This window comes from Sabethes cyaneus, chromosome 1, assembly GCF_943734655.1.
Source record: "Sabethes cyaneus chromosome 1, idSabCyanKW18_F2, whole genome shotgun sequence".
Classification (NCBI taxonomy): Eukaryota; Metazoa; Arthropoda; class Insecta; order Diptera; family Culicidae; genus Sabethes; species Sabethes cyaneus.
The window spans coordinates 128650838-128678075 of NC_071353.1; the positions used below are offsets into that span (position 1 = coordinate 128650838).

The 27238-nt window shown below is 41.1% G+C and overlaps 1 protein-coding gene across 2 annotated transcripts; it reads right to left on the reverse strand.

The window, feature by feature from the left end:
* Positions 1-25546, reverse strand: LOC128745344 (uncharacterized). Of its 2 annotated transcripts, none has more exons than XM_053842389.1 (5): positions 24978-25546; positions 13666-13837; positions 13376-13583; positions 950-1030; positions 1-519 (listed from the first exon to the last, which is right to left on the reverse strand). In XM_053842389.1, the coding sequence occupies exons 1-5, from the start codon at positions 24992-24994 to the stop codon at positions 356-358; spliced, it is 642 nt and encodes a 213-aa protein (XP_053698364.1). In that variant the 5' UTR covers positions 24995-25546; the 3' UTR covers positions 1-355. The 2 variants fall into 2 exon arrangements, with proteins under 2 accessions (XP_053698364.1, XP_053698363.1); XM_053842388.1 differs by having other exon boundaries at positions 911-1030.
* Positions 25547-27238: the final 1692 nt, after the last annotated feature.

Below are 27238 nucleotides of genomic sequence, written 5' to 3' on the forward strand. Positions count from 1 at the left end.
CTTTACATGTTGTCGAAAAAGTGATTCGTTGTCTTGAACATTCATAAAAATATAAAATCTATTGTTCTGTTGATATTTGAGGTGATTTAGCACCTATTACTAGTTCTTGATTTTCTTGACGGCATTATAACTAGAATTCTATTGTTCAACCTAAAAAAATTGTACTCAACCCTAGAAGAAAACGGCGAGCATTCAAATGCACTCAATTGAGTTGAGAATAGGAAAAAATAACGTAGAGTAGAGACACAGTTGAACAGCAGCAGTACAGGTCATTTCGTAATCCTGGAATGCAAACAAAAAAAAAAGGAAGAAAGAAGAGCCAACGGAAAGCGGAAACTAAGCAAAGAATGCCGCTCTATTGTTTCAGTGCGAACCGCGACCGTCCGAGGCGGCTGGTTAGGGATTTAGCTGCATTATTGTCGCCACCGTTGTTGGTTTCTTCGCTTTGCTCCGACGGAGCCGCGTTCGGATCCACGTCCTTTCGAGCCGCCGCTCCAAATCGGCGTCCTTTCGTGACGGCTGCAACGAGAGAATTGTAAGTTGTTATTCATTTTTCAATTAACGTTTACGGGGGTAAACAAAAGAACAAAAATGAGAAAGGCGATTTAGTGGATGATTTATAGATAGATTTAAAGATTTATAGATTTTTTTTGATTTAACAGTCGTTGGAAGGTTAGAAAATAAATTCACTAACTACGTATGCTAAATAATTTTGTACTTTTTTTGTTGAAATTTTGAAGATTTGAGCAAAAGAGAATATTGTTGGAAAAAGTTAGCATACAGAGAGAAGGAAGTTGAAAGTGTTCGACATAATAGACAGACAAACAGACAGGCAAAGGTCGTATGATGCAGAAACATAAGAAGAGAGACATAAAAAGTAAAAAAGAAGAAGATTAATGGTTTAAATTACGTTTCGTTAAAGCAAAAACAACATTATCTGCAATTTTACCGATTGCTGGCGCCTTGGCAGATTTGGCTGGGGCGGGAGCCGGAACGTCTTCATCGTCGTACACCTTTTCCTTCGGTGGTGCTGGAAAATGAAAAGATGAGGGTCAGTTTAAATGAAGTTCTTTTTAGACTATAAATTCTTAATTCTAAATCGATTCATTTTATAGGGGAAACAATCTAAGTAATATCCCCGCAGCGGTTACTTAGACATTGAGGTCTGAAAAATGGTTCATCTTCACGCTGGCTGTCGACAAATCGGATCGGTAATTTCAAACAAGAACAAGTGACAAAATTGATGGTAACTATGTTGTCACATATGAACATGTCTACACTTAAATTCTGATCTGTATGACAGTACAAAAAGTGGCTGAAGACTACGGTATTGGGCCTCCAACCGGAGAAATGAAATTCTTGAATTCTGTAATGTTTATGGGATATATCGAGAGCCACGAGAACACCACGAGCAAAAGAATCATTTGTGTGCTCCAAAACCGGAATGATGACTACCCTAGACAACAACACCAAACCGTTGAAGATAGTACAGCATTTCCGTGTTTGTCTCTTAACGACTGCAGATGCCGAAGGCCTTCGAAGCCGATAATCAGACACGCCAGAACAGCACTGTATCCCAGGCTTGAGTAAGGGTGGACTACTAATGCAATAGGTGCCTTCATACGAACTTAAAATATACCAACGATGTCTCCAGCATCCTGTGTTGAAAATTCGTGAACCAACAGCTGATGGCTGCTTTGACCCAAAAGCTCTGAACGTCAGAATCCAATCAGTACGATATCGTTGCTGTTATAGTGAAAGAACTAATGATCGTAAGAAAACAGGTCTTGGCGGTGATGTCTGTACTTACTATCCATATGTGATAAAGACGAAGTTGCTGCGCTTGTATGATTTGGAACAACTCGGATGTCAGCAGCAGGGGTGAGTACTTCTTGAATATCTTACTTCTAACAACCGTCAATGTATGCAATGTATGAAACGACTCTCTTTTGACGTAGGACCACGTCTTACTGGAAGGTTGCGAAGATAGGGGGTCATTTAAAAGTTCCATTGCAGTTTTAGTATAGTTTCTGTGCAGTATCGGACAAATTTCAGAACAGTTGGGTAGTCTGGGTCTGGGTAGTTTCACATTATTTTCGGAGCAGGTGCTGACCAGTTTGAAAACAGTATCAAACCAAAAAATAAAAAATAAGGAGCCGGACGTAGTGCATTTGAAGGCTTGCGGCAGTACGTCATACGTCCATGTTCCCAAGCAGACAGGCAAGAAGCTGATGTTTGTTGGCTACCATTTGGACCATAAGGCGTATCGTTTTTTGGATTGATCGATGAGAAAGGTGATGCTGATCGTCAATCGCGATGCGTATTTTGACGTATGTTGACGTGTAGAAGTTGAGAAAGAAGGTGACTCCGGCGATGATGAGTCTGGAAGGTCTATTTTTCAAACGAAAAGTATTTCGACTGTACGTTACAGCGAGACAGTTGTGCTGCATCAAGTGATGATCGTGAGCCTCGCAGTTACAAGGACGCCATGCATGAGCCATCCCAAGAATGAGTACTGGTTGGTAGCAATGAACGAGGAGTTCCATTCTTTGATGGAGAATAACACTTGGGAGATAGCAGATCTGTCCGAGAACCGTAAGTCTATTGGATGAAAGTGGGTATTTATAACAATAAGGAAGACGTTATTATGTTGTTATATTGTCACAATGTAAGGCTGATCGCTTAGGGCTACTCACAGAAGCACGGGATTTGACGTTTTTGTTGAAATCTTCACTCCTGTAGCCCGTCAAGTTACATTCCGAATGTTATTGACCACCGCTGCAGAAAAGAATCTTCTGGGAAAGCTCTTGGACATCAAAACGGCGTACCTGTATGGTATTTTGAATGATAAACTCTACATAGTTTGTATGAAATGAGGTAAGCGGCACGAATGTGGAACAAAACCATCGACGACGTCTTCAATCAAGCTGGATTTCAAGTAGTCAGCTGCAGATGCACGCCTCTACCTTCGGACTAGGAATAGGCAGAACTCGCCTGGTTTGCTGGAGGTTTGCTGTGTATTACGCTGAATTACCGGACCGGACATCTCCATTAGCGCCTCAATCTTGGGGCATTCCGTCAGTAAACCAATGTTCAAAGATTGGACCGAGGTCACACAAACTATGTGGTGCAGCTTGGATCATCGAACGTTGAAGGTCTACTGCGGAGCACAGTGGGCCAGGACGCACGCGACAGAAAGTCTATTGCTAGTTTATTAATTTTCCATTCCTCGAGGAATGGAAGAATGGATATTGAAGCTATTGAACGACCTCGGGAAGCCAATCGATCATCCGATCTGCATTCGCGAGGACTATCAAAGCCGCATTCGACAAGTTGTAATTTGGCAAGTTATAAATTTTGTTGAGGGGGAACTCGTTTCTGTTCAGGAATCCTAGGTTATAGCCTCGCAATGCAATTAATGGTAATGGTAAAGGCATAAAATTATCTTTAAAGCTAAAAGTATGGATGAGAATTTGATAAATAAAAACTAGTTCACGTTGCGTCTATCCCCTTCACAAAATGAATGTCCTTTATACCATAAGGAGTACAAGCCAACAATTTCCCTACCATATAATCTATTTCAACACGATGCAGTAATAGCAGTGCCGCCACTACTGTTGCTCGGCATTACATAGAAGGAATTGATATTGACATTTTGCTTGCTGACGGGTTTTGTTGTTGAAACATTTTGCCAATTTGGATCGAACGGCATGGATTCTGGCTGACCTAGATGCCGTGTGCCGTCGTGGATGGCAGCAGCGCGTGGTTTGTGCTCTCTACTCGGAGAGTGCAGCGACCTTTGCTCTTCGCTCGGGCGAAATTTCGTCACGCTGCATAGCGATCATCGGCCAACATCAATGCGGCTCCGGCATGGAATACCCGTCGTAGCCTCACCCCGACCGTCCGATCGACCGACCGGTGTCTATCGCATGCATTTGCCATGCTCGTACCGTGCGGAACCGGTTTCAGTAGGCTTGTACAATTATGAATTTCGCGCTTGCCAAGTCGTTTGAATAAACCCACTACTAATCTCTGCTTGAATTGTTTCATTCATTCCTCACCTTGGGAGGCGTATAAATCACTTTAAGTGCAGACTTTTGCGAAGCGACTTTGACCGATATCAAGATCCGTTTGATAATAATGCAAAACGTAAAGATCAATGTTGGTGGCATAATATAATCAAACATGCAACCTTAGCATTTCGATCTTTATGTTCGTTAGATGATCCATTGAGCGGTGCTTAATTTCAGAAAATTTAAATAACTAATATTATTGTCACATGTTTGGTACTGCTTCCAGTTTCGATTGCTGTTTGGCTTTGATGTTCCCGAAAAAGATGGCAGTAAAATTTTGAATCACAAATTAGTTATTAACTATGAATGGTTCATTGAAGAGAGCTGGTTTTGGATTCATTACAGCTTGCTTTTGGCGCTAGTGTGCAGGAACGATTTAATATACACTAGTATTCTAGCGCCAGAAGCATGCTGTTGTGATTTAAAATAACCGCTAGCTTGGAATGCGTTGCAGAAAGGCGAGCGTAATTTTGGTTCCCAAAATTACAGAGTGCAGCAGAAAAGTGTTGCGAAAATGTTTAAACATTAATATTTATTGGGTTAAATCTATATTTTCTCTTTCGTTCTGCGATCGCATACTGATTTGTAGTCTACACGTTGTTTTATTCTAGGGTATATCTACCAATAGTGGACCCTCTCCCTATAGTGGACCCTTAGGTACAATTTCAGCGTTTATTAGTTTGTACCTCTTATTTCTGAACAGGGTGTCGATTTCCTGGAAAAACCTGGAAAATCAGGGAATATCAGGGAATTCATTTTTTGATCAGGGAAATCAGGGAATATCAGGGAATTACGAAATTCAATCAGGGAAAAATTGTTGATCAAATTTGGAATCAAATCAATTTTCGTGTAAAATATACGCAGATTAATCGGTTGAATTAAAACATGTTACATGTCTAGTGGCGATTCGATTATCTTTCAGTTTGCCGTAAATTTTTTATTTGTTTTGCGCCGTACAATTGTCAGACTTCACTCGCTGCAGTGCTCGAAATCGGCAATGGCAGGCCTCACGCACTTCACGGTGCAGACTCGCACACATTTTCTAACAATATATCTAGCTAAAGTTTTGCCGTACCTCGAAGCCAGCAAAATGCACATTTTTGTACCAAAATCTTTGGGGAATCATCCCTTAACCCCACACTTTTTGATTTTGCAGCAAAGATAACAAGCTGAAACTTCCAGCAAAGTTTTGTTTTAGTTTAACCGAAAACCCGCAGACATGTGTCCACCTTCCAGCGGCAAAGTTACTAGTTTGAGCTGACTTAAAATTAGCAAGATTTGTTATGTTTATACGGCTGTAATTTTGTTGTATGTAACATCTAAGCTTTGTGCAAAAACAGGTCGATTAGATTATTTCTCAATCTTTGTTTCTTTGGATTCAAGTTGATACCTCAAACATAACTGTCCCTAGACTCGATAGAAAAGGGCGTTTTCGAAACGCTGGTAAGAAATAGGTTAACAATCTTTGATGTGTTCTTAAAACATGAAGAAATCTAGCTTTAGTTTTCAGCAGCTCGCATAAGCCATGCTAAAGGGTCACTGTTTGGCAAAACCTGGGGATTGAAACCTCAACTAGCCTTCTGGTCATATACTACTATTGCACGGCCTAGGATAACCTATGCTGCAGTCGTATGGTGGCCAAAGGTGAATGAGGTGACAGCCCAAGCCAAACTAAACAAAGTTCAGCGCCTGGCCTGTCTTACAGTTACCAGTGCCATGCGTACAACACCTACTGCAGCCATGGAGGCAATGCTATGCTTACTGCCTTTGCATCTTCATGTGAAGAAGGAAGCAGAGCTCGGCGCACTACGGTTGCAAAGGAGTAAAACCATACTCGAAGGTGACCAAATCGGTCATCTTCGCATACTTCGGGAATTCAATCTGACACCCTTAGTAACTTCAGTCTCTGACTGCATGGAAGCCAGGCCCAATATGGACGTTCCATATGAGGTGATTGAAACAGATCGCTCAATGTGGAATAATGGAGGGCCAGATCTTCCATCTGGAACTATCTGTTTTTTTACAGATGGTTCAAAAATGGGGGCCTGCACAGGCTCCGGAGTCTACGGACCCGGCATCAGGGAAACTATCTCATTAGGAAAGTGGCCCACCGTTTTTCAAGCAGAAGTATATGCCATATACATCTGTGCGACAATATGCTTGAAACGAAAGTACAGGCATGCGAAAATCGGTATCTTCACGGACAGCCAAGCAGCACTACTGGCTCTCAAGTCCGCCATATGCGTGTCCAAATTAGTTTGGGAGTGCAGCACAGCATTGAGGGAACTCTCCCGCCAAAACAAAGTTTTATTACTTTGGGTGCCCGGTCACTGTGGAATCGAGGGCAATGAATTTGCTGACAACCTAGCAAGACAAGGATCAGCTCAGCAATTTATTGGTCCTGAACCGTTTCTGGGCACCTCCACATCCGCCGTGAAAGGCGAACTGATGACATGGGAAAAGCTAGAAATAGCATCCCGTTGGAATCAAACACAGGGTTGTAGACAAGCTAAACAGTTTATCTACCCAAACCCTGCAGTAGCTAAAAAACTACTCCATTTAACTCGTAGTGAACTACGCACGATCACGGGACTCCTAACAGGACACAGCCCCGCTCTTTATCATTTAAAGAATATCGGCAAGGTATCATCTGACACCTGCCGCTTTTGTAACTCTGAACCTGAAAGTTTAGCGCATCTGCTCTGCTATTGCGGAGCTCTTGCATTATCAAGGCACAACTTCTTAGGAAGTTTCCTTCTTACTCCATATCAGGTATGGAGCCTAAATCCCAAAACGGTCATTGGCTTTATAAACCATGTAGTACCGAATTGGGGCACAGGATTACAACTATTCCGCTCAACTCCATCAATGGGTATGAGCGATCCGTAAACTGTGTACAGCAATCGGGGCCTGCCACAAAAGACGATCATTAAGACTGTCGCAGTGGCCTTTTAACCCAATGCCCTTCTGGCATACAAAAAAAAAAAAAAAGGGTTAAAAACTTAAACCAGAAATCGCCCAAATAAGCTTGATATTCGAGTTTTGAGGGTCAGGGAAAAATATTTGAAGCATCAGGGAAAATCAGGGAAAGTCAGGGTATTTTATTTTTGGATTTGAGTCGACACCCTGTCTGAAAATAAATAACAAGAAACAGGAAGAACTAAACATATCACACATTTTAGTTTATAACATTTAGTTGCCTTCGTTAACTTAAGCCGTAATTTGGACATTTTCAACAAGTGAGGGTCCATTATAAGGTTACCAACGCAAAAAATCTCACCATTAGTGAACCCTCTTCCTAAGAAACACACATGAATTCCTATAATGGGCCCGGTCGTTATCCTATTGTAAACCCCAAAGGGTCCATTAAAGGAAATAAATAGACATTCCAATCTGGTTTCGGAAAATATGGAATAATAAGTTGCTTTGCAACATAAGTTGATATTTTTGTTAGCTTAATCAAATGTTACTGATATTGTAAGTGCTATTGGTTGAGTATTCTGTAATGCCAGTTTAAAATAATCCATAGAAGAAGTCAACTCGAGCACTAAAAGTGTCTACTACTGGTTATTATAGTCGTTTTTTATTCATCTTAATTAAACGTTACGTACATATTTTTGCTTTCAACATTGATGGCTTTCTTAATAACAGTGTAATGCTGTTGTACGGCTCTAAAGCAGAGCACCGTTAAAGAGTTACACTGTCAAGTTGAAATAGAAGTTTTATGAGCGATTGCGCACTCTTAAATGTAAATGTGTTTTTTTCTTGCAATAAGCAATATTTCCTATTCTTGATGACCAAGGTCAGCCTATTCGCTGCAGCCAAGAATTCAGTATTTCGCGTGATCTGATAGAGTATTTTGTGAAATTTTATTTAGGGCACGGGAGAGTATTTTCAGCCTATTAAGCGGTAGCTTAAACAATATTCAAGAATTACATTGAAACTATATCCATTCGAGACAAGATTTTTATACCAGTTGACAGAATAATATTTACTGAATATCGGCGGGTATTTTGGTTTTAATGAAACGCTACTGAATTTGAGTTATAGTCGCGAGAAATGATGAAGTCGCTGCGGCTAAATTGGGCCCATTTTCTATGGTGGTGTCTGCGTTTTTTTAAATCCGACCGGCCGAAATAGCCTGCACAGGAATTAGATGCTTTTCAAAAACAGATCAAAAGAGAGACCGATGGATAACGTGTCGGTATTGCCTAGATACCGGCTTGTTGAAGATAAATAAATTTGCAGTGACAACAGCTTGCTGCTGGCGCTGGTGTATCATTGAATCGTACATATACATTAGCACCAGAAGCAAGTGGTTGTCACTCAAATACTAGCTATGTCAACACGATAGAAGCGTTTCAGGCGTTTCAGGACTCACATATTGGTAGTAGTGTAAATAACGCACCATTTGCTGGAATTAAAAACAAAATGCTGCTAATGGCTAGTGAATGAAAATTGATTTATGTTTGATATCAGAGGGGAATTTTTGTATTCTTCCGTAATGAAAAGTGGTTTTGATGTTTATTGAATAAATGCTACATTCGTTTCAGTATTGTTATATAGCGGCAATTTTTATTTGGGAAAGTGCAGCAAAAAAAGGTAATGAATGCCGAATTTAGTAGCGTGCTGGTCATACCCTCCCGTACCCTATATACTAAAGAAAGGACCACAGACAAACAGACGAGACACTCGCGTAAATTCCATCGTCCATTCAAAAACCACTTATATTTAAAAAAACATGTTTCGCCACATGGCCACACCGCGGCGCACGAGTGTTGCTTCGAGTTTTCAGTATAAAACCATACAAATGTAAAAAACCTACAGTTTTATACTCTACAAATGCAAGCTACTCCGCAACATGCATAATAGAGGGTGCTAGTGTGTAAGCAAAATGTGTAGCACGATGGTTTTTGAACGATTTTCTTCTATATGCCATGTCAGTTCGTCAGTGAAAGGACCACGAATGAAGATTTTCCGGCACAATATGCTTCTCACTGGATGAGAGTGGAATTGTTCGATTCCGAAGTCAAACAAGTGGCGGTGCACGCATCGATCGTGAAAAAGCTGAACCGTGGTTTGTACCAACTACAAAAAGGGTGATCGGTTCGACGGCTGCGACTGCCGCGGCATAACGCTGAGAGATGCCTGTTATGCCGGTTTTCACTACAAGGTTTCGTAGGGAATTATCAGGCGGGTTTTATGGAGGGCCGCGTCGCTACCGACCAGATTTTTACTATCCGGCAGATCTTGCAGAAATGTCGGGAGTGCAACGTACCCACGCATCACATCTTTATTGATTTCAAAGCAGCATTTGATACAGTCGATCATAAGCAGCTATTCCAGATAATGCCGCAAACATAATTTTCCGGATAAACTGCCGCAACTGATCGCAGTTATTTTAGATCGAGTGATATGTTTCGTGCGCATCTTAGGGACATTCTCAAGTCCCTTTGCGACACGGCGAGGGTTGAGACAAATTGACAGCTTACTCTGCATGCATGCTGTTCAACATCGCTTTCGAGGGAGTGATCCAACGTGCGCCTATCGAAACGAGAGACACGTTTTTCACCAAAGCTGGTCAACTCCTAGGCTCTGCTCCGAGGGAGGTAATCTACGCCAGACTAAAGGCGGTATTTAGAAGGATTAGCCTAAAATTACATGCGTTGAATACCAAATACATATAAGGACAAGGCTCAACGGAGACAAACACGCGCCTTCCACGAACAGTAACCGTTGACGAACTAGAAGTGGTAGATGAGTTCGTGTATTTGGGATCGCTGGTAACCGCGGACAACAGCACTATAGTAAGTAGATCGCTATGCTATCAAGATCAAGAAAAATACGTCGCCGTACGAAGCTGACAATGTACGAAACCCTTATTATACCGATTGTTTTTCATGCATTCTAAAAAATCGACATGTCACATCCACGTGAAAAATCATGTAAACTTCTATACAGCAACTTACATGAACTTCAGGTACTAGATAATGGAAAAGTTGATAAAATTTACTGGGATCGCACCTAAACCGGTTAGTATGAGTGCGAGTTACCAATAATTCACGTGAACGTTACATGAAAAGTGTGATGGATGAGAATCACCCATGTTTTCACGTAAACTTGACGTGTCGATTTTTTTGAGTGTGGATTTGAAGCAGTTATGAAGGTGCTGCGCATGTTATTTGACAAAATGAAAGCGGAGAGTGGCGAAGGCGTGTAAATCACAAACTACAGGCACTGCTTGGAGAGATTCTCATCTGGCGAAAGTCCGTAGGCTACGATGGGAAAACGGTTCTCTTTAACAACTCCACCAGAAATGGCTCGATCAGGTCGTAGATGATTGGGGACTTCTGAGACGCCTATAGGCCAGTACTTTTAAACACAATCGCAACCACCAATGGCTAAGCTTCCTCAGTCACGACTGCTATTCACCCATATGAAGGTGGATTCCTTTGGGCCTATGCCAGTTTCAGTGGGCCACCGTTATGAAAAACTATGGGAAGTCCTAGCTATTTGTTACTTGAGTAATAGCACCATCCATTTGCAAGTGGCTCACACACTAACCAGCGACTCTTGAATCTGGCGATCCGAAACAGTATGGTTGGAAGTAGCGTTCGAGTCATCACCTACAACGATCGAGAAACCAACTTCCAACTGACCTGTAATAAACTGTAGACAGCAATCCAACGGCTTGACCATGATAAGCTGGTGCAAGGCTTTACCTCTACTCACATTCTACATATGTACCGCCACATGTGGGAGGAGCATGGGAGCGGTTGATTCGCACTGTCAAGAAATAGCTTACTGTATATGCCCTCGTGAGGGATTGTATAATTGAAAATGAAAAGCCCAAAGAAACTTGAATCTAGAATTATCTAAGGCAGTGCTTTTATACCTAATCTGCATTAGTTTAAGAAAGGATAAAAGGTAAGACTCCCCGGTAGTGTTGCCAATGTGGGTTTTCGAAAACCTGGCAAATGCAAATAAAAGTGTCTGCCAAAAATTTAGCGATCAATTTGACCGATGGGGAGAAGTTTTCCGGGAAACGTTTTGCAAGTTTTGCTCAGAGGGATATCAAATTTTGTCTGAGATTATAAGTGACGGATAAACGGAAATCTTGCAAAAATCTAGAATTATCCAATTATCTTGAAGAGTTTGCGCTTTGTTTGTTGGTCTAGTTATATGGCCTATTAGTATTATATAAAATTATATTGCACGCATTTTTTTATACAACTCTACGTCATCCTTTCGTACATTATATAAGAAAGGTATTTTAATGTGGAATATGATGGCAGGGATGGTTGCAATCAAAAGCATGTTTTCCTAATATTTTCGTATCTTGTCGCGAAAATCAGATCATCAGTTAACCAAGGCTACAAGGATCATCTGTTGGAGTGCTGTAAAAATCCGCTGGAATTCATATAAAAATATCTTTCTTCTGATTAAAAGATTGATACTGGTCAAGCGCAATCCAGAGATATTCATCTTTTTAGTAAATGTCTCATTTGAACAAAGCGTCGTAAGCATGTATCGTAAACAAATACCACACCATAGAAATTTACATTTCTCATAGACCAACCTCGTGTTTTGAGGCCAGGCGTTTTTTTCTAAATGATTGCTTTTACATTCGGCGGATGAAACGGTAGAAGCACAGACGAACTGACATGACACATAGAAGAAAATCCTTCAAAAACCATCGTCCTACACATTTTGCTTTCACACTACCACCCTCTATTATGCATGTTACGGAGTAGCTTGCATTTGCAGGGTTTTATACTGTAGGTTTTTTACATTTGCAGGGTTTTATACTGTAGGTTTTTTTTACATTTGTATGGTTTTATACTGAAAACTCGAAGCAACACTCGTGCGCCGCGGTGTGGCCATGTTGCGAAACATGCTTTTTTAAAAAAATAAGTGGTTTTTGTATGGACGATGGAATTTACGCGAGTGTCTCGTCTGTTTGTCTGTGGTAGAAGAAAGCAATGAAACAAAGATGTTGATAGTATCTCTGGGGTGACAAAACGTGAAGGGGAAAGAGCGAAAAGTTAGATAAGGGAGTATCATTGAAGCGCTTATTAAGTTTGTATAACGTTCCTTCCTGCCAGCCTGGGTAAAGATGATTTCAGTTTCGAATTTTTCTATCGAATATTTATTTTTGAGACTTCAATTTAATAAAGAAATCCGATGCCAAGCAGCTTAAACATGAAATAAACATAAAAAATCATGTTTATTTGAAAGTAAAAATCAAAATCGAATTCGAAGGTCAGAAAGATAATGATCGCATGCAATCACTATCAGTTTATTCATCACTCATTGAAAACGCTCTGTAGCAGAGGACACAAACAGTCAACCCAAATCGTTCGTTTTATCGCCCATAACCTCTCATGGCACAATTCAATTCACCGCAACCGTACCTCCCTGTAATACATGATCATAAAATATCGATTCTCAGTGCCCCCAAGTAACGGCAAATACCTATAACGCGATATTTGCGGGCATGCTTTTGCTGCTGCTACTGTTACTGAGATTTCGCCATCCGCAATATCAAACAGGCTCAGCTAGGAGGCAAACGGCGTCGACGACGACGACGACGACGACGACGAAGGCGGCGAAAGACCACCACGTTTCAAGTTGCCTGCGCTGCGCTGGACTGCTGCTGGTTGAAAGTAGCATGATAGGCTGTGTGATTGCGAAGCTGTGGCCAGTTACGTTGCCTACAGTAGTGTAGTAGTCCAGTCCAGTTCAGTCCTGCCCAGTCCAATAAGAAATGATTTTAATAATTCGATATCAAGGCCTTCGACTAGCTGGTTGGAAGCGGTTTGACACCTTCTCGCTGAGCAATGAAGTCTTGTCCAGACGGGTTTGCTTTGGAAAACTAAGATCTAAATTCTGTTCAAGTCACTGTGACCAAATATGCCTAGCTAGCGGTTTAGCTGGGGAAAGACAAACTGATTAAGTTGTATCTTGAATTTATGAAATGATAAAAAACTGACGTTGATGGCTTCACATGCCATGGAGCCGAACATAAAACCGATAGTAAACGAATGATAACCCCTACTGGCTAGTGAAACAAAAAAAAACTAACATTTGTACTCGCCGCGGAATCTGGTTCGCGGTCAGTAGTTAACTAGCAACACGAAGGTGAATCAGAATCTACTTTCACTTCCTCCATCGAATGCCTGCCGATCGATAACGGCAGTAAATGGCCGATCTCGGTGATGTCCTTGCTCAAGGAATATCAGGTTTGTTGGAATTTGCCACCTTCGCCGATAGATACGTTCACACTGTGTCTATCTACTAACCTGGTTTTTGATTCTTGGATTCCTGGCGGCGTTTTTTTAGAGCCGTCAGCAGATCCTCGTTGCTTCGGAACGGGCGGATTGTAGGCCGAATCTTTTTTGGCGATTCGGTGGTGGTCGTGGTTGTCGTTAGGATGGGCCCACGGCCGGGAGCTGGCTCGTCTCCTTCGTCACCCTCGGGCCGCTCGCCATCTTCGTCCACGTATTCGTCCTGCGGAGATGAATCAATTAGTAGAAGACTTGATTAGCCGACCGACGCAAGGGAAGTTAGCATAGACCGGTTAGGCACTTACATCCGAGTATTCCGGTTGTGGCGTGGTTGTGGTCGATTTGGCAAGTGGATTTGGCCGTCCGCCGTTACCCCTTCGCAGTAGCAGACTGTTCCGACTACTCTTTGGCTGATCGTCTTGTGAAAGCGCGGATGTGGCTAAAGCGGCAAGGCAGAGAATTACCGCTAAACATGACCTGTTGGAAAATGAGATAAAAAATAACATAGTTTAACACAACAATATAAATCTATATTTTGAGCAACTACGTGGGCCATTGCGTTCCATACGCAATGGTTGTTCATATAATAGTTGGCGCTTCGGACGTGTTATGAAAATTGACGTTCAGAGGTGATAATTGATTAACGATCTGTCGTGCGTAAATTTTACGCTGCTTGTTTCGCTAATTATGGGCGCCAATCCGTTGTTATCGTTTTATTTGTCTTGAAGCTATTACGAATCAAACCAATTATACAAGCTTTCGAACGATCATCGGTTTACAGCTCCGTTCGAGTTCGACTGTTTACAGTCACTCGAAATTTTTCAATTTCTTTCAGTTGCAGAAGCAGTTTAAATATAAATGGTACTGTGGCAAATGAGACAGTAAATAGGAAACCGCATTTCCTATAAGCTGTAATAAACATTATCCATAAATGTGATAAAAAAAGTAATTCCGGTTGTTCCGTACCAGTGAAAAAAATGATATTTCAATTTTCAAGCGACAAATTCCACCGGATTGGTGTGCAAACATGTGGAAAATCCCACTATAAGAAACACGTGATTCCTTATGCAAATTCTTTAGATTTTGTTTACAGAGTTTCATTTTTGTTCGCGAAGATCCTGATTTCAGTTTTCTAACATTATTAAGGTTTGAAACCAGTTTATTTGATAGCTTTTTGTTCACGGTGGCAGTTCGCTCCGCAAAACGGTTAATAAATTGGTAATTTATGCAGATAACAATTGCTGACCTTGGCATATTTGTTAGTTGCTTATGCTTGGCGGTCTGCCGTCACCAGTCAATGGTGTGATGTTTTTATTTTATTTTCAAATGAAACCATTATATATTGATTGGGCTTTAGACATAGTAAATTTTGGGTTATTTGTTAGTAAATTATTAGAAACGTTCTGGATATGTTCGATTCTTAAGTGCGAGGCACGCGTGGTACACATACTAGAAACAACGAGGATCAGTATAACGTCTCTAAAAAACTGTTCAGCTAAAGTCTGTCTGTCTGCAGATCGATAACGACCAAATAACATCTTTCCATCAAAAAGCTCACCACAGATCACTTACTCGACCTACATCTCTGCATGCAATAATAATCAATTCAACCAATACCACGAAACATCTATTAATCCTCCCGGTATACTTGTTTGCAGCCCGAATCGAGAAATACTGTTTTTTTTTCGCAGCAGTGTAAGCCGTAGGGAGTTCTGCATCATTGAAGTAGCAAATAAATTGCAGTAGGCTCAAGTCACTACTCTGTAGTACCGATTTTAGATGTGCTATCTAACGGTTTAAATGCATGAGAATTTTACATAAGATGTTGAATGGAATTCTCTGATCTATGAGAAAATTGACGCTGGGAGCACGAAAATTATTATTATTGAAAATTAAGCAGAGTGCTGTGTCCAAAGCAACGATATAACGACAATATAGATCTGATGAAATACCATCTGATTCGATGTGATTTTGGCGATAACGAGCGTTTAGTGTACCAGTTTACGAGTCATATCATCACATACGAATCCTGCGGAAACAAATCCTCCTTTATTGTCTTCTGACAAGAAAGGAAGCTTGTTCTTTTGAGCTATCGTGTGGATAAAGAACTCCATTTTAAGAGCATCTCAAAACAGTGTCAAAAGTTCCAAATAACAAGAATAACGGAATAATTGATAAAGAGCTAGACGTAATTGTAGTTGTGATTGTAAATTTAAAACATGGAGCTATAACCCGCTTTGGTTATGGTTTGCGGTAACGTTATCTACGACGAATTTCACCCCTGAAATTTCAAAGTCATAGCGCTGCGGAAACTTTACTGAACAGGACGAAAGGTATGGAAAGCATTTTATTGATTACTAGCTGACCCGACAAACTTCGTATTGGTGAGGGGTCTCTAACCATCATAAAAAAATCCTACCTTTAAAATCCCCCACATGCCAAATTTGGTAACCTCCCAGTTGGCCTCGAGGTAAGACGCTGGTCTAATAAGCCAGTCGTCGTATGTTCGAATCTCGGCTGGGAGAGGCAATTAGAGTCAATAGGATCGTAGCACTGACCCCGCACTGTCCTGTATTCTAACAGCTGGTTGCGAAGTCTGTCGTATAAAAAACAGAAGGTCAAATTTCGATAACGGAATTAGCACCCAGGCTTTGCCTCGCTTGCCAAATTTGGTTCCATTTGCTTCACATCAAATGGGGGGCCCTCTCTTCACATGCCATATTTGGTTCCAGTTGATTGATTAGTTCTCGACAGTGTTGGGCACCGCTAATTCGCTAATTCGCTAACCGATACAGTTTGCTCGATAATCGTGGAAATTTCGCTAATCACTAATCGCAAACTGCAAATTAACAGTTACTGTTTATTTTTAAACATATCGCAATAACTTGCATTGTAATCTATCGCTGTACAAATTATTTGTAATTTACATTTATTACATGGCTTTTCTTAATTTACCTAAGATCAAAACCTATTATAATGGATAAAATGCTTTACAGTTTATTAATTTTAAAATAAACAGCGGCACTTCATTTGGAATCATGGCCCAGCAACAATTCGGCTAGTCTGAGTATAAATTATAAAGTATAACTAGCGTTTCTCGATTGGTCGGTTAGCGAATTAGCGGTGCCCAACACTGGTTCTCGAGTTATGAGGAAATTTGTATTTCATTTGTATGGGAGCCCCCCCCCCCTAAATGAGGGAGAGGTCATAATTCCCCTCCTAAAGAGGAGAGGGGTCTCAATGCACCATAAAAAAATTCTCTCCAAAAATACCCACATGCCAAATTTTATTCCATTTGCCTGATTAGTTCTCGAGTTATGTAGAAATTTGTGTTTCTTTTGTATGGGAGCTCCTCCTCTTAGTGGAAGGAGGGGTCTCTAACCATCATAAGGACCTTCCTCGGCCCCAAAAACCCCTACATGCAAAGTTTCACGCCGATAGGTTCAGTAGTTTTCGATTCTATAAGGAACATGCGGGCAGACAGACAGAAATCCATTTTTATAGATGTAGATTTGTATGGTAGCCCTCCCTCTTAGTGGGGGCAGGGGTCTCTAACCATTATAAGAACCTTCCCTGGCCCCGAAAACCCCTACAAGCAAATTTTCACGCCGATCGGTTCAGTAGTTTTCGATTCTATAAGGAATATACGGATAGACAGACAGACAGACCGACAGAAATAGGTATAGATTGCAGCGATGTCCAAGCTGTGGCCGTTTGAAGTAACTGATGCGACCTCGCGGACTGATAACATGGTGGAGGGGAGTTATCCAGCTTTCCACCAACGGGGTGGCACGCTAGGATATCAGCGTAACGAACATCTATTTTCATTCCGCTTTCGCCAAAACTGGATAACCTGTTGTAGTATTTTTATTCATTCTACAGAAAAATATTATATGATGTATAATAAATTACAAAACTGCAACAATATTCAGCAAATTGTACTAAATTGCATAAATAATCTTAAACTGCCATCATTTGGTACAGCCAGCAACAAGTTTTGTTACCCGATTTAACATTGCTTTAGGGTGACCAGGCCATTTTTCGGGTGCCAGTACCAGTGATAATGGCGGCTGATGGGTACAAGTTTCTGAAGGGCACAGTTCGGTTTTGACATTCAATCCAGGAGCAGTCACTGCGGTTACTATGGAAGCCACAATGGCTGTTTGCCGGTTGACTGGAAAAATGTAAGCATTGTTTAGTTTTCGTAGACCAGACCATGTGCTATGCGCTCTTTATTTTGGCCCACTCCGTTTGATTTTGTCGTGGTGGGCCAAAAGAGAGACTGGGTAACATATGGGCCACATTTACCTCATTTACCTTAATGTTCATCAGTCATAGAGAGATCTGATTTGGCCCGCATTGTGCTTATACCCGTGCACCACTGGAATTAACCCGATTAAACAATTAACGATTAACAATTCTGCAGCAGGATTTAACATTGCATGAGAATTGAATCCACCTTTTCGCGCGCGTAATGGTGCCTAGTGGGTACACTTTTCAAAAACGTTTATCTGCTTTTAGCAACTTCGCTCACGTACGCTTCGTACAACAATAATCAAGGATGGAAATGTTAACTTGACGTGAATAAAGTTGTCAAAGGCTTGCTAATATTTTCCGAAGGTCGTACCCACTAGCCGCCATTACACACGCGAAAAGGTGAATACCTTGCAACAGATAATTAATTGTTTCATTTAGTTAATGCTACTGCACGCCTAATTTGATGAATATTTCTTGTAGTATTTTTTCTCAGCTTTCCAGTGGCGATTGGGAGGATTATGGCAAAAATGGCCAATTTTTGATAAAATCCAACATGGCGGCCAAAATTCAAAATGGTCGCCATTTTTTTCACTTCATTTGAAAGCCCTATCGTTTCTCTTTGCAAAATCGTGACGTTTGTAGTTTATTTCATAGTAAATTTAGGTAATATCACAATAATTATACAGTGAACCTTGCTACAGATTACTGGTTGTTTTATTTAGTTAATACCAAAAGCACAACTTATTTTATGAATATTTCCTGTAGTTTTTCTGAGCTTTCCAATGGTGGTCTTAAAATGAACACCGGTTGGGGGTCACGGCGACAACGGTTATTTCGTTATAAAATCCAATATGACGACCAAATCCAAGATGGCTGTCAAAATTTTTTTACTTTATTTGAAAGCCCAGTTATTCTTCTTTACAGAACTGTGCCACTTGTTAGCTGTTTCATTGCAAATTTAGAAAATATCACATCTCAAGGTATGCTAAAAATTTCTAAATTAATCATGATTACCATTGATTACCTAATTAATTCGTAATTGATTACAAAAGTAATCTGTGATTACTACGCACTTATACGCCTTACTGGAAACCCCTTGGGTCTATATTTTAGACCCTTCCAGCTGCCTTGTATCCGGCTCCGATCGGTACACTCAAAAAAATCGACACGTCGCATCCACGTGAAAAATCATGTAAACTTCTGTACAGATAAGTTGCTGTTGCTCTAGTACATGAACTTCATGTACTAGAGAGTTGATAAAATTTACCAGGATCGCACGTAAACTGCTTAGTATGAGTGCGAGTTACCAATAATTAACGTGAATGTTACATGAAAAGTGTGATGAATGAGAATTACCTATGTTTTCAAGTAAACTTGACGTACCGATTTTTTTGAGTGTATGTAAAATAGAGGTGATTCTTTCATATGGTTGCGATCACTAACACGTATAAGCAGTAGTAACTCCCTTGGGATAAGAGATGGCGTTAGTTATCAGTGCCAGTGTTAGTCATCATAAAAATATGATTTTCGTTATGGTGGCGATCTCTTTTTTCGGAAGTTAGGACCGGCCGGTTTTTGGAATTTTCTGACTTGGCAACCCTACAACTAAACTGGTGCAAATTTCGTCAAAATATTCCGCCACGTTGCGAAGCAGTATAGAATGTAACTCGAACGACGTAAAAAAAATCTCGTGCAAATACCTGGAAAATCCAGAGTGGTCAGGATCAAAGTTTTTTTTCGTGTGGGCTTAACCCAAAGGGTCATTCACCATAAGGATCAAAGTTGGCTAAAGTGCTAAAAATCCCAAAGTCAACAGAGTGTAATATTCTGAAAGGTTATAAGGAAAACCTAGGCTCAGACAAACAGACATAACACTTGGAAAAAAATCAACAAAAATCAAAAAATCAACAACAAAGCTGAGGGGGAAGATATTAAGCTTCTTTAAGTCCAATCCTGGCATCTCCATCCGGGATATGGTTAGAAGGTACGATGCCAATCACCAAACCACGCGGAATATTCTCGCTCGAGAAGGGTATAGGTCTTACAGTATCAGAAAATATCAGAAGTTAAATTTGGTAGCCAAGAAGCGTGCTAGGCGTTTGAGCAAGTTTTGACGAAATTTAATGGACGTATTTTAATGGACGACGAAACTAACGTAAAAATGGATTTCAAGCAACTTCTCGGTCAAAAATTTTACATTGCAACTGAACGTCCCTATGTGCCGGGCAAAAGTTCGTGTTTGCTGATAAATTTGCAAAGAACATCATGTATCATCATCAAGTAATATGTGGCTGTGGACTGAAGATTGGGCCTTTCATCACTTACTCAACAATGGCATCTAGTTTATACATACAAGAAAGCTTAAAGAAATGGATTTTGCCATTTATTCGTAATCATAAGGGTAACGTTATACTCTGGCTTAATTTAGCCTCAGCTGAATATTAGGTAGCTAGATAGACCACACGTGACGCTGGTCACGGAGAACATACGCGCCCTTGCCGTGTTCGAGCGGAAAGTGCTGCGGACGATATTTGGCGGAGTACAAACTGAAAGCGGAGAGTGGCGGAGGCGTATGAATCACGAGCTACAAGCACTGCTTGGGGAGACTCGCATCGTACATCTAGCGAAAGTTAGCAGGCTACGGTGGGTCGGACACGTCGTAACGATGCCGGACGACAGTGCGACGAAAATAGTCCTCTTCAACAACCCCACCGGCACCAGGACCAGGGGGGCCCAACGTGCACGATGGCTCGACCAGGTTGAAAGCGATTTGCGACTTCTGAGACGACTAGGAAATTGGCGACGAGTGGCCCAAGACCGAGTTGAATGGAGACGAGTGCATGAAACAGTACGATCCACCCCGGCTCTATGCTGCTGAAGAAGAAGATAACCCACAATTTGTCGAGAACTATGCGCGAATACTGGATGAAGCCTTCTTCCGAGGAGTTAGGTGCTTCAACTTTCGAAGACGGTTAGTTAGGAGGCACTACGAAATGATTGATTTGATGGGCAAAGCCAACAAGCTGTGGAGAGGAAAAATGTCGTGGAAAATTTATCTGAGCATTGCCACTAGGGAGAACTCGGCCAAATATCGACGTGCAAGGAACCAGTTAGTCACGATTTTGAGGTGTAAAAAGCACCAGAAGAAGGACAGAGGGCGTGGAGAATTAAAACAACTTCTAAATTCCGAGCTAACCGGTAGCCGAAGCTACCAGAGGAGTAGATGGAAGGAGTAGTTTATCTCATCTACAAAAAGGGCTAGCAACTATCGTGGCATAACTCTGGTAAACGCCACCTACAAAGTACTCTCTCAGACCCTGTTACGCTGGTTGTCACCTATAGTACAAGGTTTCGTAGGTTTTCGCGCCACTACGGACCAAATACAATGTACTCATGGGGGGCTCCATTGACGCAAGGTTACGCCCTCGAGTTCCTTCCACACGCGGCGAGCGTTAAGACAAGGTGACGGCGGAGACAATCTACGCCAGACTGTACGTAAGTAACGGAAGCGTTGATGGCGACTAGCTAGAAGTGGTAGATAAGTTCGTATATTAGGGATCGTTGGCGACCACGGACATCAATATTAGTAAGGAGCTCCAACGTTACATTCAAGCGGGAAATCGGGCCTACTCTGCCCTTTGCAAAACGCTATGATTAAGAAGCATATGCCGCCGTACGAAGCAGTAGCTAACAATGTACAAAACCCTTATTAGGCAAGGAGTTCTTTATAGACTTGAAGCTGTGACGCTGCCCACAGAGGACATTCACGCGCTTGCCGTGTTTCCGCGGAAGGTGCTGTGGACGATATTTCTGACCTTATAAAACACATGTTTTTCTACAATCTCACATCACTGCTGAATTTATAATTCCAATAAAATTAACTTTTTTTAAACGCTTAAAATCATTCTTTTTCTCACCACCTTTTTTTCGATCAAAACAATTAAATCGCCGCTCTTGTTGCTAATTTGGCTATCAGAACAGTCTAAAACAGAACTATTTTACTCTAATTAGTTGATTTTATCACCAGTACATGTTTATACATAAAAATGTAAATTATATCTGTAATTAGACTAACACTATTTCAAACAAAAAAATCGCGAACCATGAGATTATTAATTCGGTATCACTTTCCTTCTGTGTACATGCCAAGGGGCTTCCTACAGCTGCGATTACAATGCACCTTTGGAAAAAGTTACCTTTGATTACTGATTACCCTATGATTACCGGTTACAGAAATAAAAATAAAATAAAAATTGCATTGTTCAAAACCACTTTGATATACGTGATTTGAATAAAATGCTTATACCTAATAATCGCTTTTTAGTGAAATTAAAGCGCATTGATCGGAGGGTAGTTCTTGAGTCAAATTAACACAAGAACTTTTGGGTTATTCGTTAAAGTTCATCCAACAAATGATGAAAATTGAAGCGGCTTTTCTTACTACGACGGGAATTAGCACAAAATCCTACCGATGAAAGAAAGGTTAGATTGCAAAGGTTTCGCAGAATCAATTTACATTCTAAAAATATAATTAAAAACAGTAGGTACACCAATTCGAAAGCAAACTTGCTGAAATCACCAGGTTTAGATGTTCACAAGCTGAATGCAAGCTCTCTTACTTCAAAGTAGGTAAAACGTTTTCGAATTAAACTGATTGAAAGACCGCTTAATCATCCTGAAATTATTAGCAGGGATCCTCGGATGGTATACCAATGAATGGAACTTCGAATTAATCCTCTGCGCAAGAAAGTTTTTGTGGTTGATGTTCACAAAACTAAAGATGAATTTATCTGCGTAAACTCTTCGGCAACTGCAATTCAATAAACAAACGAGCAACGCTTGAATGAAGAATTTGATTGATGGGGGAATGTAATTGGCCATAATATAAATTATAATCGAAACCCTAGCTTAATGAGATTGCTGGAAACACAGTAAATGGTGAAAATCGAGTTGCATTTAAGCAGTAAACGGACACGATCTGCTCTAATGAAGTTGGCATAATGGTGGAAGGCACTTGAAAGTTGCATTTTTAATAGAAAAAAAAACAACTGGCAACGACCTGAAGCGTACATATTAAAGAAACTATTAAACCTGAAATAAAGGTGAAGAAATAGATAAACGTGCACAATTATTGCTGTTGCGGTTTAGGTCTTTTTCTAAAGTGTTTTTACAATTTTCTTTTTCTACGATTTGTTTTTTATACGACACGTATTCCTAGGCTTGTTGAAAGTGCATTGCCCGGTCATAGAAAATAGTAGAAAGGCAAACTTAACCTTTTTGTATCAAGTCAGTCAGCCGCTCCGATGACAATCTTACGAAAGATTGGTTTAAATACACTACATAAAATTGTTGCTTATTGTTGCTGACAGCATTTGCCCTTCTAGTGTTCTTTGTTTGTAATCAGGGATCGAAGTTACTTTGTAAGACATTCCATGAATTACCTGCACTTATTGGATTCAGCAAATGCAAAGATGTTGAATCGTGACCGTAATTTTGCAATCTCATTGACTATGGATTTTTCATATTTACTTGAAAATTTTCACTTGAAAATTTTCACTTGAAAAAATATTTTTAAATTTGTTTTATTTGTTTTTAAAAGCTCAAAGTCTGGATCAGGGTCAGCGAGAAAATCGGTGAATGGTTTGAGAAGAATGCATCCTGCGCGTGTTTTCCGTAGGCAGTAACTTGCATTTGAGTTTCTGCATTCGAACAAATCGCTTGCGGCAAATTGTTCTGCACCAGTAGAGGAGGCTTAAAACCGTTTCTGCTTCTGATCCGTTGCTTAACTTGTTCCAATACTGCCCAGTTCCAGCATGGTGTGAGTCAACCCGGCTTGCTGGTGCCAGCCAACCACCCAGTCGACCAGCTGCAACAATTTACCGTTCGGCACCTTTGAATCATGACACACAGTAACTCTGTCTCCGCCCGACGACGACGACGACGATCGAAGGCCTATACATAAAGCGTCCGTATAAAGTCATAGAGGTTAACCCAAATCGATTTACATATGAAGGTGGTGCATTGGTTGCTGCTGGTACAGACAAGTTTATGCCCGTTCGGCCCCGTTAGCACTTGTGCAGAAGGCATTTTTTAAAGGCCCCGCCGCCGCCCCGAGTTATGGAATTAAACCTTGCAAAAGTGGGCCACCGGTGGAAAGTCCGGAGTGAATGTTGTGCAGAGTTTCGTTTGCTTGGTTGACTTTTTTCGGAAAACTGCGAAATTTTCTGGTTCGTCGTTTGATATACTACGAAGTACGAACTACTGAATGACATGCACCGGCAATTAAAGCCACCAGCTGAAGGCTCCAGTGTCCTTCGCGACCGATTTGAAATGGATGACTGTAATTTTGCTCGGTTCTGTTGGCAAATTGTTCACCGTCATCTTGCCGGAGATATAATTCATGTCGTCCCTCCCCGATTGTGCCTTCGTCGACCTTGCCGCTCGCGCTCGAATTATCCTCTCATCCGATCCAATCCAATGGCAGCATACACACTCAACCGGACCACTGAACGATGCGGTTATTTATTCAAGTTGTCGTATCTCACACTTCCTCCTCACAGCAACTTCCATTCCATAGCCAACCGACCGACCGAAGTCTTTGCATGATTTGCTCTTTTCCATCAGCTCATTTTCATTACCATAATGCACTTTAGTTTTGCGTTCCTGGTTGTCCCCTACCCTTCAGCAGCGTCAACCAGCCAGCAACGTGGTGCTGCTGTCCATGAGGTGCCACAAGCTGCGAAGATTGACCGGATGATGAGGTGTCCATGTAACTTCAACCGGCAAATTTGCATCAAGTGTTGCATCTTGGAGTTAATTGAGTGAGCTTGGATTGAGTGTGAGAAGTGGGCGCACACCACTCAGTCGCGGAACAGACGACGATTGTCGATTGGTTTGTGGTCGCTTTCACGGATTAATTATTGCAACTCGTAAAGCATGTGGGAAGTCATGGCTGAACCGAAACAATATCCTAAAGAAATTACCAATAAAATAAAAGCATGATTCACAACAATTATCCTTCATAGTGAATTTCATAAAACTAAAAACTTGTGTAACACACATCGGTTAGCAACGCATAATAATCGTTTATTTAAATCACACCGTGGGGCGTTGTTGCCTCGAACCGTCTAGTCTAGTGGCTAGCAATTCTGCAAACCGCAAAGCAAGAAATTAAGTTTAGAAATGCAAGTACGGTTTCCACTATAAATGACTACTTTCGTACTTCAACTACCGTCGCCGTCCACGTCGTCGCCATCGTCGTCGTCGTCGCTAATTTTGTTCTATTTTGGTTTATGAGGTTGTTTCACCGTACCACCCGTTTTTTTTTAACTTAGCAAATCGAAATTAGCATTAAACTCACGTTTTCGATAAAAGCATCTTGAATGTTAATCTGGACGTTACGTTCGCTCCTTTTTGCCTTCGATGTCGTTACGTGATTATTGCTGGCTGCACACGGTTGAATGCCTTTCGAATCCAAAAGGCAGAGCTCGTCGGTTCGGCGATGGTGACTGCTCCTGAAATGATGGGTTGATCCCGAAAACTTCTTACACCAGCGTACTCTGCACTGTCTTCTTTCCACCGCGCACCGTGTGACTAAGCGACGAACTCGGTTTGTCACTGCTATTTCTTCACTTTTTTCACCCCTCAGCACTCTAATTGTTACACTGCGACCAGATCGCTATCACAGACACGCCGTAAAAACTTGGCTCGGTAAGAACGAAGATGCACTTTCCATGAAATGTGTTATGGTTAATTAAGATTTACAAGTCGCCTTTTTACATAAAAAAAACTGAATACAGCGACAGGCAGCACCACCAGTGACTATTATCGAATGCACACACTAAACGGACGGACAGGATCGGAGTAACGGAACATAGACGGTAGACGGAAGGCACGCTACGTTCACACCAGTCGACTGCTGAATCACGAGTGATCGGATCTTGCTGGTTGAGCGATTTTGGACCCACACGGCGCGGCACGGCACGGCACCACTACTCGAGTTGGCGGCGTCTGTAGGCGCACAGACGACGAACCTCTTCGCTTCGACGCGCAACTGATGATGGCTGTTGCATTTGAATCAAGCACGAGGCATGCGGCGCGGTGCATCGGTTGAGGGATGTTTTTCGATTCTTTTTATTTTTCAAAAGGATTTTGCCTGAAGGAAACGGGCTTTAGTTTATATTCAAATGATCTAAGTTTTTTGTTGTTTTGCCAGAAGGGCACTGGGTTCAAAAAGCCACTGCAATAGTCTTAAATAGTGATTGTAGCTGGCCCCGATTGCTGTATACAGTTTACGAATTGCCCATCATACCCATTGATGGAGTTGAGCTGGATTGTTGTAAGACTGTGTCCCAATTAGGTACGACATGAGTAATAAAACCAATAAACTTCTATGGATTGAGTTTCCGTACTGAGTACGGAGTTAATACGTTGGCTTCTGAAGAAGCTATACCTAGAAGACGCAAGACCTCCATAACAGCAGAGCAAATAAATTAGAAGATAAATTGCTTAGCTTGTCTACCCTTGTCTTGCCCTTGATACCAGCGAAATACTATTTCTTGTTTTTCTCAAGTTAGTAATTCGCTTTTTACGACAAATATGCAGGAGTCCATAAACAGAGCTGATTCTTGTCTTGGTCATTACCCGCGTTTCATCAGTGCTCAGGCAGACAGCAATAATGAATCTTTGTTCTGGCGGGAGAGTTTCCTTAAAATTGTACTGCATCCCAATCCAATTTGCAAATTTGATGGACTTCAGAGCCAGCACTTCGTTGAAATTCCGAATGACGTTTTAGACATATTCTATCACAGATGTACATTGCATACATTTCGTCTTGGAAAACAGTGGCCCATTTTCCTATAGGTTCTTAATTTATGAAAATGACTTTTATATATTTCAAAGTACAGAAACGTTTGAAGAAATTCGGAATCAGTTCAATTTGGCTCGATCTGATCACGTTTGGCTTTGGATATGACCACCAGACGGACAAAAAAAATGAATCACAAGTTTACCGAATGTGAATTGCCGCCAATTTTGGCCAACTCAGGGATAAGGACCTTTTTGAGCGCATCGAGGCTATATGTCCATGGCTATTACGTAAAGACTTGAGTAGTAGTAGGGGAAAGCCACCATCATTTCAAGGACTTGCCAATGTATGTAGCTAGAATTACAGTAGATCCAAATTTGATTATCAAATGAATTTCACACTAATGCTGTTACAGAAGGGCCAAAAGGGATTGGGTGGACCCACAAGCAGAGGCACTTGTGCGCATTCCGGGAGTATAAGAGTCGCCTTCCAGCATTAGGATCCTTCCATGTAATAATCAATTTCGCTGTACCAACTTTAACCCACGTGATGATTTGTTTGTTTTAAATTGAGAAGTGCCATATTTGCTTCAGACCTTAAGGATTCAGGTTGGCAATCCACTCCATCATCCAGCCTTCCATATTTATGATAGCAATAATAATACTATTAATAATATGATATTAAGAGGAAATGTGGTATATATGGGTATATAATGAAGTGTGGTATATAATAGAACAATCTCACCAGCAGTCCTTCGTATGAAATAAAGTAGCGTCCTTTGAGGTTCCATAAGTGCTTCTAATAGTTAATTTAAT